Source organism: Pithys albifrons, chromosome 1, assembly GCF_047495875.1.
Source record: "Pithys albifrons albifrons isolate INPA30051 chromosome 1, PitAlb_v1, whole genome shotgun sequence".
Taxonomy (NCBI): Eukaryota; Metazoa; Chordata; class Aves; order Passeriformes; family Thamnophilidae; genus Pithys; species Pithys albifrons.
The window spans coordinates 124,764,447-124,780,231 of record NC_092458.1 but is presented as its reverse complement, the minus strand read 5'-3'; the positions used below and the strand labels follow the sequence as shown (position 1 = coordinate 124,780,231).

The 15,785-nt window shown below is 50.4% G+C and overlaps 2 protein-coding genes across 3 annotated transcripts in view; one reads left to right on the top strand and one right to left on the bottom strand.

The window, feature by feature from the left end:
- Nucleotides 1–15,785, bottom strand: part of VPS26C (VPS26 endosomal protein sorting factor C) — a 541,728-nt gene that overhangs the window by 235,074 nt on the left and 290,869 nt on the right. The gene's annotated exons all lie outside the window — the stretch shown is intronic.
- SIM2 (SIM bHLH transcription factor 2) overlaps nucleotides 1,166–15,785 on the top strand; it is a 61,072-nt gene continuing 46,452 nt past the window's right edge. The window contains exons 1-4 of one of the 2 annotated variants that reach the window (XM_071567037.1): nucleotides 1,166–2,227; nucleotides 2,598–2,780; nucleotides 10,697–10,779; nucleotides 13,145–13,234. In XM_071567037.1, coding sequence (XP_071423138.1) covers nucleotides 2,606–2,780; nucleotides 10,697–10,779; nucleotides 13,145–13,234 — 348 coding nt within the window. In that variant the 5' untranslated portion in view covers nucleotides 1,166–2,227; nucleotides 2,598–2,605. Of the gene's footprint in view, nucleotides 2,781–10,696; nucleotides 10,780–13,144; nucleotides 13,235–15,785 lie in introns of both variants that reach the window. The other variant, XM_071567028.1, reaches the window with a different exon arrangement.

Here is a 15,785-nt window from a genome sequence, read left to right as displayed (position 1 = left end):
TGGAGTGGCAGAGGGACAGACGTGTGCGCGTGTGTGTCCCCCGCAGCACCGCCGAGGTGACCGCGGAGAGCGAAGGGCTCCCGTCGGGTCTGGGCAGTGCCAAAGCCCGGCTCAGTCCTGCCCGCGGGGGGTTAATTCCGTCACTCAGGACACGACTCTGGCTGGGAAGGGAGACACGGGCACGGCTGTTGTGACAACCTCTGCAAAGGTGGCCCCGAGCCCTGCGGTTACAGCCCCGTGAGCTCTGCAGGGCCGACTGCGGGGAGGAGGCTCGGCCAGCCCCGGCAAAGCCTGGGCGCTCGGGGAGTTGCGTCGCTTTGCCCCCGAGAGCAGCTTCGGCAGCTCCGGGGTTAAGCCCCGGTCACCGGCGGCCCGCCGGGCAGCGCAGAGTCACGTCGGGGGCTGCTGAGCAGCGGCTGCCGGCGGGGAGGGCGGCGGGGCGGCCCCTCGGCTGCGCCCGGAGCTCGGCCCCTTCCACCGCATGTACGAGGGGCCACGTGTAAATATATAAGATGTATGAGGGGCCATGTGTAAATATATATGTGTGTGTGTGCGCTCTGTGCATGTCCTCATGTGTATATATATACACACACACGCACATACATTGGCACACGCGTAATGTATATGCAAATGGTATATAATGTGCATATATAGTATAAATGAACGCTGGATATACGTATATGTGTATATTCGAGCCACACATACCTGCGTGTGTGCAGGTACCTTTTACCGAGGGTCAAAACAACGGGCCAAAGGGCTCGAGTGACTTCATGGCCGTGCAGTGGGTCTGGGGGAGGCCACACACACCCCTGTGCCCCCCACCCGGGGTGGGTACGAGGGGCCCCCTCGGCGCCGCGGGGTCACGGCCGGTGCACCAAGAGACGTAGGTGAGGGCAGGTTACGGGGCAAGGGGGGCTCGGGGCTCCGCCGGCCGCTTAGGGGTGTCGGGGGGAGCGGGCTCGGGCTGCCCCAGAGAGCGGCCTCCTCCCCCGGCTCCCCCCGGCCCGGCCTCCCGTCCCATCGCAAGTGCGAATTGCGGCTCTTTTCTGGCTCCTCTGTATTTGGGTCCCTCGGAGGGCGCTGCGCGGGAGGACACGTCACGGATACATTATCCCCTCCCCTCTTGAGGCTCTCCTGGCTTTCTGCAGCCTTTGCTAAAGAATTATCCGAGAGGTTCACTTCAGAGCTCCTTCTGCCCCCGGGAAAAAAAATAAATTAAAAGGGAATGAAAGAAAAGAAAAAGAGATATCGGTGCTTTCAGGCGAGCAGCGCGGCCTCTGTGATTTCGGAGAGGAGGGGAATTTTACCTTCGATCCTTGCCGTATGGTGAGGATCGCTGCTGCTTGCGGGAGGTGAATGGAGCAAACCCTCCCCTTGCCTTTGAAAGGCATGTCTATGCCAATGAGCCACCGCTTTGCTCTTTAAATACGTGAAAAATTAAAAAAGAGAAAGAAAAAGGAAAAGAAAACAAACGATTCTTGATCTTTCAAATTCTTTTTCTTTAAAAGGAGAAAAAAACCCCAACCAAACAACAATAAATAAAACCAAGAACATCAATCCCGCGCCTTTGCCAGCGCTCGGACTTGTTTGGAAAGAGACAACGCTGAAGTGGCACCGGTCCCGAGGAAAACGGATCCTTTAATTTGACTCCGCATGAGAACCACATTTGGAGCTGGGCGCAGCGGCCGGAGCGGCAGGAGCAGCCCCGCAGCCCCCCCCGCAGCCCCGCGGGGCTCGGAGCCCCCCGAGCCCCGGCGCTGGAGGAGCCCCTCGGGGCCGGGCCAAGCGCCCTTCAGCCGCAGGAACAGCCCGCCCGGAGCGAAACGTCTGAGGGAAATGCGAGCTCGTGATTTCGAAGCACTGCGGCCATCGGCTCCCTCCGCACCGGCTTTGACTTTCGTTTAGCGAGGGGCTCGTCGTCTCCTCGGCATCTCGGGCTCCGGGACCACATCATTTGGCACTTCGTTCAGCGAGCAGCGCCGTCGTTCCGTTTCCTTTCTTTCTTCCTTTATTTTTTTTTTGTAAGAGTTAAAATGTCCAAAAATTATTCAGCCTGCTTAGCTCAATGATTTCTTGCACGGACGCTCTACTTTTAATAATTCTTTTTTAATTATTATTTTTGGACGGGGAAGGATTGAGTAGAAGAAATCCTTCAGTGAAGGGAACCCGGTGATTTACTTCCCGTTGAGGAGAAGATCCGATTCCCAGCTGCGGGCAGAGGACGGAGGTTCGCGTGGGTCTTTCAGTCTGGGTTTCGAAGCTCTCGCTATTGCAGGGGCAGAGCAGAACTGCCTTCTCCGAGTGTCTTCCCTACCCTGGTTGTGGCTCAGAGACCGCCTCCCCTTTCCTCGCACCATTTCTGTTGGTGTTGTTTTTGTTTGGTTGGTTTGGCTTTTTTTCTTTCCCTTCCCTTTTTGTCTTTTTCCCCCCTCTCCCTTTATTATTATTATTATTACTATTATTATAATTATTTGTTTTGATTTGGATGAATTCTCTCCCTTCCTTAAACGAAAAATACTAACTCTGAAGCCTAATCCATGCCCCCTGCAATTCGGAAGAATCGGGTCTAATATGCCAGTGACATCTCCGCCTTGCAGTAGTCGCGATGAAGGAAAAATCCAAGAACGCGGCAAAGACTAGACGGGAAAAAGAAAATGGAGAATTCTACGAACTGGCCAAACTGCTGCCCCTGCCCTCGGCCATCACCTCCCAACTGGACAAGGCGTCCATCATCCGCCTCACCACCAGCTACCTGAAAATGAGAGCCGTCTTCCCCGAAGGTAAAACCTCGCTGGGGCTCTCACGGGAGGGACTGGGGGACACCGAGGACCGAAAGAGAGCGGGGAGGGGGTGGTGGGGTGGGCACATAGCCTGGGATGAGCCCGCATCGCCTCGGCGTCCCGGGAGGAGCGGGAGATGCCTGCGGGGCTCCCAGAATCGGGTGGTAAGAGGGGAGAGAGAGAGGGAAAAGACGCCGGGGGTGGAAAGGAGCCTGCTTGGGAAGAGGAGGCAAAACGGGCTGCGGCGGGGGCCAGACCTAGCCGGGTAATGCCTCCCTTCTCCCCCTCCTCTTTTGCTGCCTGATCAGCTCCGTTTGCTCGGGGGGACCTTCCCGAGGGGAGCGGGCTCGGCTCGGTGTGAGCAGCCCCCGGAGGAGCCCGGCCGGCCCCCGGGGATGGCCTCTCGGCACGGCTCTCCAAGTACAGGGCCTCGGGCAGAAAACTGGTGTGGTTGTTATGATTATTTTGTTTTGGTTGGAGTTTTCTGGACGTAGGAAAGCAGACTGGGAAATAAGGCGCGTCGGCTTCTCAGCGAGGCCCTCCGCCTTCTCCCGAGGCCGGGGACAAGGGGAAAGAGGGACCGAGCCCAGCTCGGACCCGAGCGAGGCAAAGACCCCGCTGCTCCCCGTGGCTCCTGTGGCTCTTCTCGGAGACACCCAGACCTGGCACCGCTCTCTCCTTCCCCTGGGGTTTGGTGAAAACCAGCCCCTCTGCAGCCTCTCACCTTCCCCCCGAGAGCCTTCGGGGCCGCCTTTGGGGCGAGGGGAGGCTGCGAAAAGCACCATCGGCCGCCCGTCCTGTCCGTGCCGCAGCTGAGCTGATGGGAGAGGTGAAACGAAAGGCTGGTTAGTGGCTGCGGGTGGCTAAATAAAGCCCATCTCCCCCCCGCTTTGTCATTTTGTTTGTGCCTCTCCGGACTAGGAGGAGGGTGAAGGAATTAGCAAATTCCGGAGTGGATGGTCTGCCCTCCGTCGCGGTTTGTAAGGAGCTTTATTAAAAGGGTAAAAAAGGGGGAAAAAAGAAAGGGGGAAAAAAAAAAAAGAAAAAAGGCGAAGGAAGCGAAATAAAATCCCCCTCCCAACCCCGGCAAAGCTTACCGTTATGGCCATCTAATTCAGAAATTTCGGGAGCAAGGACTAGCCGTGCTACGGGAAGCCAGGGCTCCTTTTAGCGTGTGCTCCCGAGGCACGCCGAGTCAGCGGAGCAAAGGGAAGCGAGGCGCTGCTCCGCTGCATTTTCCAGCCATTATCCCCCATCGGGAAATTTTCCCGAGGAGAAATAGAGCGTCGTAATTTCGGGGGGTCGCTCGCCGGCCCTGCCTGGGTAACTTGTCCCCGGATGCCTTTGATTTAGGAGGGAAGAAAAGTGGCACGTTTCGAGATGCTGCTGGATGTGCCCCGGCTTTTCCAGCCCTACTGATTCTCAAGAGCAACAAGACGACCCCGAGAGCAGGTTTATACCCGCAGCTCGGGTGTGTTTTATGTGTCTGTCTTCCTTAAACAGGCCAGGCGTGCGCTTCCGCACACTCTGCTTATTAAGGGCAACGTTTAAATGCATACAGCGAATTCCTGATCTTTCATCGTCTTAAGTACGGGTGGAAATACATTTAAAACCAAAGCTTTGCATCCAGGGATGACAGGCCGGGGGAATAACCGCCTCCGGTCGCCGAGACGTGCGTTTAGTGCCTGGGAGGGTGAAGGGCACAGGGGGGAGGCGGGGAGAGGAGGCTGCGGGCAGTGCCCTCACCCCGAGGGCTGTAATAGGGCGTTTGGTGAGGGGCTGCTCGATGGCACATTCCGGTGTCACCCCAGCTTCCCTCTCCCTCGGGATTTGTCTGTGGAAGGAGAGGTGAGGGATCCCCATGGATCCGTCCATCCGTCGTTCCTCCTCTCCCCGTACGTGACTACTGGTTTCCAGTTGGCTTTACTGGGAGGAGAAGCGGGGAGCCCAACAGCCTGGAAAGGATTCCCGGCACATCTTAAATCCTGGGTCATCAAAATCTGGGGAAAGAACCCCTTTGAGAGTGTTAGACCCGATGGGTGGGGGGCACCCAGGTCCGAGGTTCTGAGGCTTGGAATAAAGGTGGGCATGTGCCAGGGCCACGTCTGGCCTCTGCTCCCGGGGCAGTGGAGCCGCGATGCCCGAGCTCCCACGGGAGCTGCCCCCGAAGAAGGGGTCCAGCTCCCCGGCCACCATCGTGGCATCACCCCCGTGAGACTTAAGGGGCTGGCAGGGTGGGTGGAACAGGCCTGGGAAGCCACCAGCATGTGTGCTAGGCCCGGATTAGCCGAGGCCAGAGAGATCAGAAACGTTGTCCGGCTACACACCCGCTTTCCAGCTCTGTCTAGACTGGAGGGAAAGAGAGAAAGGGAGGGCTGTGCTCTTAGAGCCCTCGGTGGATGGTTTCCTTCCTTTGTGTCCAGAGCGAGCTGAAACGTAATTTAGGAAAAGTTTGAGCCCGACTGATCTCAGCACTTCGACAAGGGCTTGTAAAATGGTTCAGACAAGTCTCCCGCTCTCCCCGGCCAGGGTTTTCCCGAAGATGCACATTAAGGACTGAACTCACAGAGGCACCCGATAAGGCTTCAAGTAGTGAGAGTGAAAGGGGGATTTCTAGCCCAGCTCCTTTCTCCCTTCGCTGTGCAAGCCTTGGAAGGCACAATTTCGTGCTCTGATATCACAGACTGTGCCCCGCAGTATCGCTCCGACCTTGAGATTCAGGAGTTAAAGTCAGGAGACAACAACGTACAGCCTCCTCCGCGCTCCCGCTCTGCCACACCGACTCTCTCGAGTTTTGATTTTGTTTTTCTATTTTTTTTCAAGGCATTTGTTGCTGTAGACAAAATTACACCACGGAACTTCTTCTGTCTTGACTGTCAGCGTTTTTATGATTTTATCTTTTTTCCCTGAAAATGAGTTAATGAAAAAAGAGAGACAAGAATAAATCAGGTTTAAAATTCACGATTCTCTGCCCTCGGCTTATGGCAAACTGATTAAATCGTCACCTTCTCCCTCTTTCACCCCCGACGCAGTATCCAAAACTGATTATAAAATTGGACATTTATGGTTCTCTAAACCACACGGGAGCGAGCTAATTAATAAGTGTCTCAAAAGATAATTTGCGTTATACAAAATAATTTGAATAAAGTGACTGAGCGCTGGATCTCCGACCTTCCTTATTCCGAGAGGCAGACAATAGAAATTACCAGGAACATACAGAGTTTTCTGTTCTCATTTAAACCACAAATGTACATTTTAAGAAAACAAAAGCGAATCGCAGCTGTTTCATCTGATTTTCATACACACTCGGAAGAGGCCCGCTAATTAATTAATTAAATAAATAAAGGCCGAGGAGTGAGTAATCCCTTTTCGAAACCGTGCCGCCTCTGTTGTACTAACCGCTAATAGAGACATTAAAGGTTTTACTAAAACAAAAGTGATCTTTTAAGGTTTCCCTGGAGCTGCGCGGCCGTTCCCGGGCGGAGGGGTCGCTCCGGCCTCTCCCTCTCGGCGGGGAGGGAAGGAGGGAAGACAGAAGGGAGGGAAGGAGGGAAGACAGAAGGGAGGGAAGGAGGGAGAGAGAGCGAGGGTCGTGGTAGCTCTGCCCACGACCTCGCTGTCTGTAACCCCCGCTTTGGGACCTGTTACCGCTGTCTGGTGTTTTTTGGCTCGGAGAGAAAAGCCGGGCTTGGGATTGTCCAGACGTCCTGGAGAGCAGTTTTGTTGTGGTCTTTTTTTTTTTCTTTCTTTTTTTCCCCTTGGACTTGACCTTTCTTTTTTTACTTAAAAAAATAAATAAAAGACTTGATCTTTCACGGCCCAGCCCTCGGCCGCTTTTCCAGCCGGTGACAGCGATGCCCGCAGGGAGAAGGCGGACGGCCCGGCACATCCCTGTCGATTTTAGGCTTCCACAGCCCTGCTCCTTCTCGAAGCGATCCCGATGTGGGAGCTTCCCCACCACGAGGGGAGGTTACTCCCACCGGGACAGGGAGCTCCTGGTCTGCTCCAGACCCACCCCTGTCCCTCGGGTCCAGCGGTGCGACCCTCAGTGCCGTCGGGGCTGAGACTCCTCACCCCTCGCTGCAAACGGGGCTTAAAGCAAAGTGTCATCTGTGCCCCTGGCCCCACATCACGGGGTGACACGAGAGCCCAGTCCAGCCTTGGACCTCGACTAAAAGAGTGAGACAAAGCTCGATGGAGGGCAGGGATTGCTCTCCCGGTAATTTTTCTTTCCTGGCCGAGGGAAATTTTTCTTCCCTGGAGGAAAAAAATAAAACAAAACCAGGAGAGGCGGCGAATCCCCTGAGCTTGTAGTTGACCCAAAGGTTCCTTGGGAAGGATGGCGATTGAATAACCCGGGGGGGACCGTGCGCTCCGGGGAGCAGAACAGCAGACACAAAGGAAATAACTCCAAGTTACAGGGCAACCCGATACTTCACATAATACATCGCTAAGTAATTCTTTTAGCAGAATCCCAAGCAGAAAAGCTACCGGGCTTTCAAATGTGTGTGCGTGTATGAATTTATGTATGTGGAGAGCAAAGATGGGAGTTGTTCCCAAATATTTCTAGGTCTTATTACAGTTAAACTCACACTCCCTCCTCCCTGGAAACTGGGAAATGGTACAAAGTGAATGTTGAGGTACTTTGAAAAACAGACAGAGGTGTCAAAAGACGGAAGGGGGGAAATCGTGCCCGGGTTTGCCGAAGGGAGGGGGGCGCGTTCGTATGAGAACACCCTGACTTTAAAAGGCAAAAGCAACATGAACTTTGGGATGTCGGTGCGAAACCCCCTCTCTGCCTTCGGGATCGCGTTTTCGGAGCCCAACCCGCCGCCCGGAGGGGTCTGACGGGGACAGTTTTGTTTAGGGCCCGTTATTTCCCCTGCCGGGCATCCCACTGTGCCCGTCCTGCCCTCCCAGCAGGGCCCTGATCCCAGTAGGGGCAGATACCAGTACGGACACCAGTAAAAGCAGGGCAAACAGGGATCATCTCATCCATGCTGGCCGACGGCGAGGTGCCAGGAGAGAGAAGGCTGAGCCTGGGACTGGCAAATCACCCTCCTGTGGGCAGCCCTTGGCCGTGCCAGCTCTGCCGGCCGGGGCGGGCTCTGCCGCTAAGCCCGGCTCAGCCTTTCTGGGCTTTTCTCTGCCAGCAGCGCCCGGAATCTGCCCAAGCTGCTGGATCTGGGCGAACCCTCACACTCCAGCACGGCAAAGGGACTGTGCCCGTGGGACAGCCCATTCCCACGGGTGTTCCCAGCGTTTGTAGGAAGGATGCTCCAGCTACTCCCTTGCAGGGAAATCACTTTCTGGGCTGGGACAGCAAGTAATTCGTGCTGCACTGGGGCATTTTTAAGCGATTCCTTCGAAACGAGTGCGCGGCACCGGCTGCAAAGCCGTGTCGGACACCCTGCAGCCCGCCCCGACGGGAGTCCCTTCCCGACCGGGGCCACCCCGGCAAAGTCCCGCAGAGATGGAGCGATGCAGGAAACACTCGTGGTGTGTCGGCAGCAATTTTGGCCTCGCTCCAGGCCAAGTGAGCGAAAATAGGAGTTATTTACTGACCAGGAGCGGCCCGGCGAGGTCTGTTCCATCCATACATTTACAGGATGTAACGCTGCGCGTTTTAAATCTCTCGGAGGAAGAGTTAACGAAAGGTTTTATTCGTTTCGTTTCCACCTTTAAAGCGATCTGCTGGTGGATTAAACGATAAAATCATCGGCTTTAAAATAAGCTTAGGCAAATGCCAGGTTGATCCACCCAACTTATTTACGTTTCACGCGAGTTCGCAGTTGCAACCCCAACTTAAAATTTCAAAGCGAACAAATCTGTGAAAGTGACTTATTTTTTAGTCCGGACTAGGAAAGACCCTCAGAACTAGTGCAGATTTTAGGGGGATGCTGTGAAATGATACCTGTCCTGCCGTGACAGGCAGGACGGAGTGAATTGCCATGAACGTGAGCGACAGAAACGGGGCTCGGTCTTGAAGAGCTTCGTGAGTGGCTCAAGGAATAAATTTGCTTCGTCCATCGGAAAATTAGAGCTCGTCTCAGGACAGTTTTCACTCCCCTGTGTGTGACCCCCTTTTCAGTATTGCAATCCCATGTGGTGTGAGTGGTAATTAGTAAATCAAATTTAGGGCGAGCGGCTCAACACCGGGACAGGCTCTGCCGTTTGCATTTGTTACCTTATCGGGGAGAGAAACCTCAGGATTTCTCTGCGATCCCCAAACTTTCCTCCCCAGAGAAAGCAGATTTTCAGCAGAAAGAACATTTTCACTTGTGCCTGGAAGTTCAGGAGCCTTCTCCAAAGGGAGAATTGGAAAACGGCGTAGAAAAGAGCTAGTTTTCGTTTGGCTTTTCCAAGTGGATTTCCCAATGCTTGGCCAAACGCTTCTCCCTGCGGAGGGAAGAAGGAGGGAAGGTGCCCTTTCGCTTCCCAGAGGGAAGCGCAGTCACGCACTGCGAATTCCAGAGGTTTGGAGCGACTGACACAGGATGGGGGTGCAGGCACCGCTCCTTGGGAATGACTCTGGGCGCTGCTACTGCCTTGCCACGGCCGAACGGCGGTGTCAGGGCCGGCCGAGGCCCCCGGGGGGGCTCCCTGCGAGGTTTCAGAGGCTCTTCTGTACTTGCCTGGAGGCAGAATCACCCCTCGGAGCTGGAACTCCGGGCAGGGATTTCTTTCTGGCTGCCAAATTCTCCCTCTCGCCCTGGAGCCGAGCGGGGGTCCCCTCGAAGCCACCTTTGCCCCCGCGAGTGTCCGTGGGGGCGGTTTCTTTGAAAGCCCCTGGGCGGTGCGAGGCCACGGCAGGAAAACAGAGCTCTCGGTTTCACGGGGACACATCGCTTTGAAGCCACTCTGGGGGCTGCCCGTGCTGTGCATCCACTGCACGCGTGGGCGCTGCAGAGACGGGACCGCCGGGGCGACCAGGGAATTCACGCCCGGCCGGCCTGGCAGCACCGAGTTCTGCCTTCAGGGAGCCTCCACTGGCCCCGCCGCAGCGCCCTTGGGGCTCCGTGGCCTCTCAAAGCCGTTCTTGCAGCCCCGAGGACTGTCCTTTCTCTGTAAAAATGAGGCACTAAACGGATGCGTTCGCGTCCCTCCCTTCCCCTCCGTCTGTGCGCCCTTGCCATGAGGTGCCAACGCGAGTGCCCAGCTCTTCGGCTGGCACGATGGTGGGCTTAGCTCCGCCGGGGAGCTGGTGTAAGCCTTCTTTGCGAGAAAGAAATGAAAAACAAACAATCAAACCAACCAACAAACAACCCAACCCATCCCACCGCCTCTCCTCGCCCCAAGCACCCCCCATGCCAGCTCCGTCAGTGACTTCTCGCCGTCACCAAGGCAGTGCCAGGCTCCCGGGCTCCCCTTAAACGGGTCTAGCTGTGGGGTCAGCGGGGCCGGGGCTCGACGGGGCCGGGGGCGGGGGGCGAAGCTGTGCCGGTGGCTCCGTCCCGTCCGCGTGCAGGTGAAAGGGCCGTCGGGGCAGTTTCTCGCCAAACCCTTTAACCTTCTCAGCCTCCTCCTCGGCCGGGACTCGCCTTGACCAGCGAGGGGGTCTTCGATCATACTGATGGGGGTGGAGGGACGGGCACGGTGCTGTTGGAAGGACGGTCCCGGCTCGTCGGGAGATGGGGAGCGATCGGGACCGTCGCCTCTTTGAGAACCGACGGCTCTGCGGGGATAGAAAAAGTCCGCAGGGGTGTCCTTGTCCAGAAAATAAGGAATTCCCTCCCCACGCGTGTGTGTGGAAGGGATTCAACCTTCCCATCCTTCTTAGCCCTCGTGTGGCGGCCTGACCCGCACCCCGCGGGGGGAAGGGGCACAGAGGGTTGCGGGCAGCGAAGCCCCGACGGGGCGGCAGGACGGGCCCGGCTCCGCTGCCCGCTCTAACCAGCTCCTTGTTTCCCTTGCAGGTCTGGGCGACGCCTGGGGACAGCCGAGCAGGATAGGACCCTTGGATAACGTGGCCATGGAGCTCGGATCCCACTTGCTTCAGGTAGTTGGATGCCTTCCTCTTCCTATACGCGCTGGGGTTGCGGTGGGATCTGCCTCCCGCCTCTCCTCCTCCTCCACTTATTCCTCACCCCTGCACCCTAAAAGGGTTCATCAGACACCCCAAATTTGCCGGGGAGGTGCCCAGCGCTGACAGGATGTGGCCGGAGGGGCACAGGACACCGGGAATTTCGGGAGGAGAAAGCTGAAAGGGAGCACGGGATTCCCGACAGGGGGAACACCTGGATTGGATCTCCCGCGGATGTTCACACCTGAAAATATTGTTGTTCACAATCCCCTTGATCCGCCCTGGAATTCCTCTGAACTCCAGGAGAGTTTAGGAAGTCGCAGCTGGGCCGAGTGTTCCAGGAGTTGGGGGGGGGGGGGGAGGAATATAAATTGCGATTAACTCCATATTTTAATTTTTTTTTAATATATGTGAACTTAATGCAGCGCGGGTTTTTCTGCCCCGATTTCAAAGCGCCAGTAAATAGAAATCATTTAACGACCGGGCTTATTGCGGGAGGTTAATTCCTGGTCACAGAGCTGGGGCTGTTCTCACTGGGAATAAAAAACTTCAACAGAAAAACTCTGTTCGGGCTCTGTGGCCGCTTTCTCTGTGCCCACCCCGCGTTGTCCCTGTCAGTGGGAGAGCTGGGAAAGCCGTGCCAGGTGCCCTGACCTTGGCAGTGACTGGCACAGTCATTTCTGTGCTCCCTCAGCTCTGCAGAACATCCCTCGCCCTCCTGCAGGGAAAAGGGAGTGAATTTTTGGGAGGCTGATTCCAAGGGGAGGTACTGACCACATATGGGGATGGATAAGACTCAAAATCACCTCCTGGGGAGGGATTTTTAAGCTGGAAAATGTTGCTCTAAGGAGCTGTTTCAGAATCATTAGTCCACCTAGAAAATACACTTCTAATTATGTATATTCTCCATATGCAGAATATAATACATAGGATAAAATACATCCCTAGTCACACAAATCATTGTTACACTTTCTCCTCCTCCCTATTGGCCATTCCACATTTTTTTTCTGGCATTAATCGAACTTATACTTAATTACAGGCTGATCACCTGTAACACTCATTTCACAGCTCAATTATTTCTGAATGACGTATTCTTAAGGTTTTAATAAACCCACACTTGCTGTAAACTTATTTTTTTTTTCCTTAGACTGAAACCTTCCATGTGAAGTTTCAGCTTCAAAGCGTTTTTCTGTACGGGAAATTTTGGGACCTGCTGCCCCACACGATGCAGGAACAGCAGCACTGACTTGGGTTGAGTTGTGATACCGAGTGGAGCAATTGCAACATGACAGTGTTTAAAAAGCAAAGTCATGGCTGAGGGTGCCATAATTTATTTCCCATTTTAATGCTTCTGCAGAATTTAATTCGTGTTCCAAAAAAAAAAAAAAAAAAAAAAAAAAAAGAAGGGAAAAAAAAAGTAAAGGCAAAGAGTAATCTGGTTTCAATTACAATCCATAGAAATTTTAGTAGGCCAGGGAATAATTTGGAATATTTTCTTATTGGGCTGGCACTAGGAGAGCATGAGGCAAACAGGGGTTTATTGATTCTCTTATGGTTCAGCAACTTCAAATGAATTAAAATAAGTGGCTGCTTTATCTGTCTGCTGTAGAAATTATTTTTCTCTCCCAAGTATATTTTCCTGTGGTGTCCCTGTGTACGTGTGGATTAAAGTTTTCTGACCTGGTTAGAGATAATGGATTGGTTTTTGACTGAGGATATCATCTACTTTTGAAAAAAATGCCTTAAATTGGGTGCTGAAAAATCAAAGTCTCCCTAAACTGAGTCCAAATCATGTCCAGTTTTGGCCAAGCTGCACCACTTGCATCACTTTCCTTCTCCTCCTGTGAATGCCACATGATTAAATTAATCTTAAATTTTTACACACACAAACACTATTTCCCTTCCAGCCAATATCCTGCCCATCAGAATTTGTAGGATGGAATTGGATTAATTGAGTATTGCCATGGGTAGAGGCTCCCAGACTGCAAAGGTACAACTTCATCAGCACAAATCTCTCTCTGCAAGTGTGATAAAGTCCTGAACTCTCATTTATTCTGCTTCCTTTTTGGAAGTTCACACAGACAGACCACAGACAGCTCTCTGTTCAGGGATACATTGTGGAAAACTCAGATTTAAAGCTGCATCTGTAGGGGAATGACTCGTGTTTCACAACCTGTGGTGTGTCATGGAGTATGGAAACCAACATCAGCTAAAGGCTTCTCTTCCTTTCCTTTTGCTGTTGAAATTGGATAAAATTCTTCCTGCAAATTTTTTTTACTTTATTTTTTATTTTCCCTGTTAAATGCCTGTGTTTTACCCTACTTATTTCTCTTTATTTCAGACTTTGGATGGCTTTGTTTTCGTGGTGGCATCAGATGGCAAAATAATGTACATCTCTGAAACAGCATCTGTGCATCTTGGCTTGTCTCAGGTATGAGGGGTGTGTAAAATCAGCTGTGAAATCCAAATTTGCAACCTCACCTTGCCATTATATTATATCATTTTTAAAGGGTGTTTGAAGGTTGGACTTTTCCCCCTGAAAAAATGACCTTAACAAAATATTCAAGTTTTCTTTCCTTACAACCCCATCAGGACTATCTTTATATCTTCTCTTGTTCATTGTATTTTACTCCTCATTACCTTTAAGAAGGGCAATAAATAACATGATATTGCAAATTGCAGATCCATCCAGGGCCTGAAACTCAACTCTGCTGCCTGCAGGGTAATGCAATCCCTCTGAAATAAAGCTCCCAACTCCAGCCTGGAAGTTTTAGATTGTGTCAGATATTGAGCCTTGCTCTGAAATGGAGAGGAAATCTGAGGTGGAACGGGGAGTTTTATGGTGAATGTGCCTTAGGAAAATAAAAAAAAATAATAATAAAAAAAAGAAAGAAAAGGGGGGCAGATTTATGAGTGTTCACATGGAATTCAAGGTAGTTTTGCCTGAGTTTTTCCAGCTCAGTGGTCTTTTCAGTAAAGCATTTTATATGCTTGTGATAGAACTCATAAAATTCAGTTTACTAGTTCTGCACAAGGACTTTTTATTGTTTTTATTTTTTTTCTTAGATGGACATTTCTAATCTTATTTTATTTATTTTTTTTTTGGGGCCTTCTTGGGATAGGCACAAACCAACCTGAGTTTATTGCAGAGTGCAAATTTCCAAACCTTTCTCTGGAAATGTGTTACAGAAATCCCTTGGCAGCACCTGACCCAAAGCTGCTGAAATCCAAGAGAAAAATCCCTCAGTGATTTCACTGGGCCTTGGGTGAGGCTTGAGAGGGGCAGAAAATGTTTCTACAGAAACTGTTGAGAGGGGCAGAAAATGTTTCTACAGAAACTGTTGGGCATCAACCACTTTATCAGAGTCAAATAAAGTGAAATAAAGACTGAACAGCAGAGGGAAGAATAATGAGAAGGTGAAGATGAGGGAGAGGAGGATGTGCTGGAACCACCTGGGGGAATAAACCCTGTGGTTGTTTCAATAATCAGGGAGGGTTTGGAGTGTTGGGGATTATTTGTGTGCTTTAACTTGGGTGGGAGTTGATATTTTTAATTGAAAAAAACCTGAAGTCCTTTGGCTGTGTGTTTATAAGAGTGATAGAATTAGTAGAAAATAGAACTCTAAATAGAGTTAGAGAAAGGAAGTGTATAAAATAAACACCATTTCTAAGTCCCTGTTTCTCTAATATCTTTAGAAAAAGTAAATTTGATGATAAATAGTCTGTGTAGGTACTTTTTACTTTTTTTTCCTTTTTTCTTTTTTCTTTTTTTCCTTTTTTTTTCTTTTTTCCCTTTTTTCTTTTTTCTTTTTCTTTTTTCTTATTTCTGTTTTTTTCTTTTTTTCCCTTTTTTCTTTTTTTCTTTTTCTTTTTTTCTTTTTTCTTTTTTCTTCTTTTTTCTTTTTTCTTTTTTCCTTTTTTCTTTTTTCTTTTTTCTTTTTTTCTTTTTCCTTTTTTCTTCTTTCTTCTTTCTTTTTTTCTTTTTTCTTTTTTTTTTCCTTTTTTCCCTTTTTTCTTTTTTCTTTTTTCTTTTTTTTTCCTTTTTTCCCTTTTTTCTTTTTTCTTTTTTCTTTTTTCTTTTTTCTTCTTTTTTCTTTTTTCTTTTTTCTTTTTTCTTTTTTTCCTTATTTTTCTTTTTTCTCTTTTTTCCTTTTTTTCCCTTTTTTTTCTTTTTTTTTCCCCTTTTTTTCTTTTTTTTTTCTTTTTTTTTCCCTTTTTTTTTCTTTTTTTTTTTCTTTTTTTTTTCTTTTTTTTTCCAACTTTACTCAATTTTCTCTTTTGAAGGAAAATCAAGTTATGGGATATTTTAGATCTCAGTATTGAAATTAAAGGACTAAGGGATCAGTAGAACACTGAAAACACTTTGCCACATGCAAGAAGAGGAGACTGAGAGCACCCCACAGACTTTAATCCTATTTATCCTTCCTGGCTAAATATCCATCTGCACTGACCCAATTCCACGTTCCTGGAAATATCTGTAAACCCTCAGAGCAAGGAGGAAAACTGGAGGATTTGCTCATATTGCTCATTAAATTCAGTTTAATGAGCCAAATCCCAACCCTTTCCCTTCAGTAGAGATTTATAAATAAATAATTTGTATCCTTGAAAGTTTGGGATTTATAAATGAATGAGCTGCACCTTTGAAAAAGTTTGATATTTATAAATAAATGAGCTGCACCCTTGAAAGTTTGATATTTATAAATAAATGACCTGCACCCTTGAAAGTTTGATATTTATAAATAAATGAGCTCTACCCCTGAAAGGATTGAGGGATGTGGAATTTAAATCCATATTTTGGACTCTCAAACCACCCAATTTCACAGGGTTTGATTTATAAATAAGACCCCCCAAGCCAAACAAGGCAATGGTTTTTTTTATCTCTCTTTCCTTATGCTGATTTATCCCCCAATCTGTTCTTGCTGTGCCTCAAAGTGCTATTTTTGAAGGGATAATTTGACTTGAATTAGTACCAATATTAATTA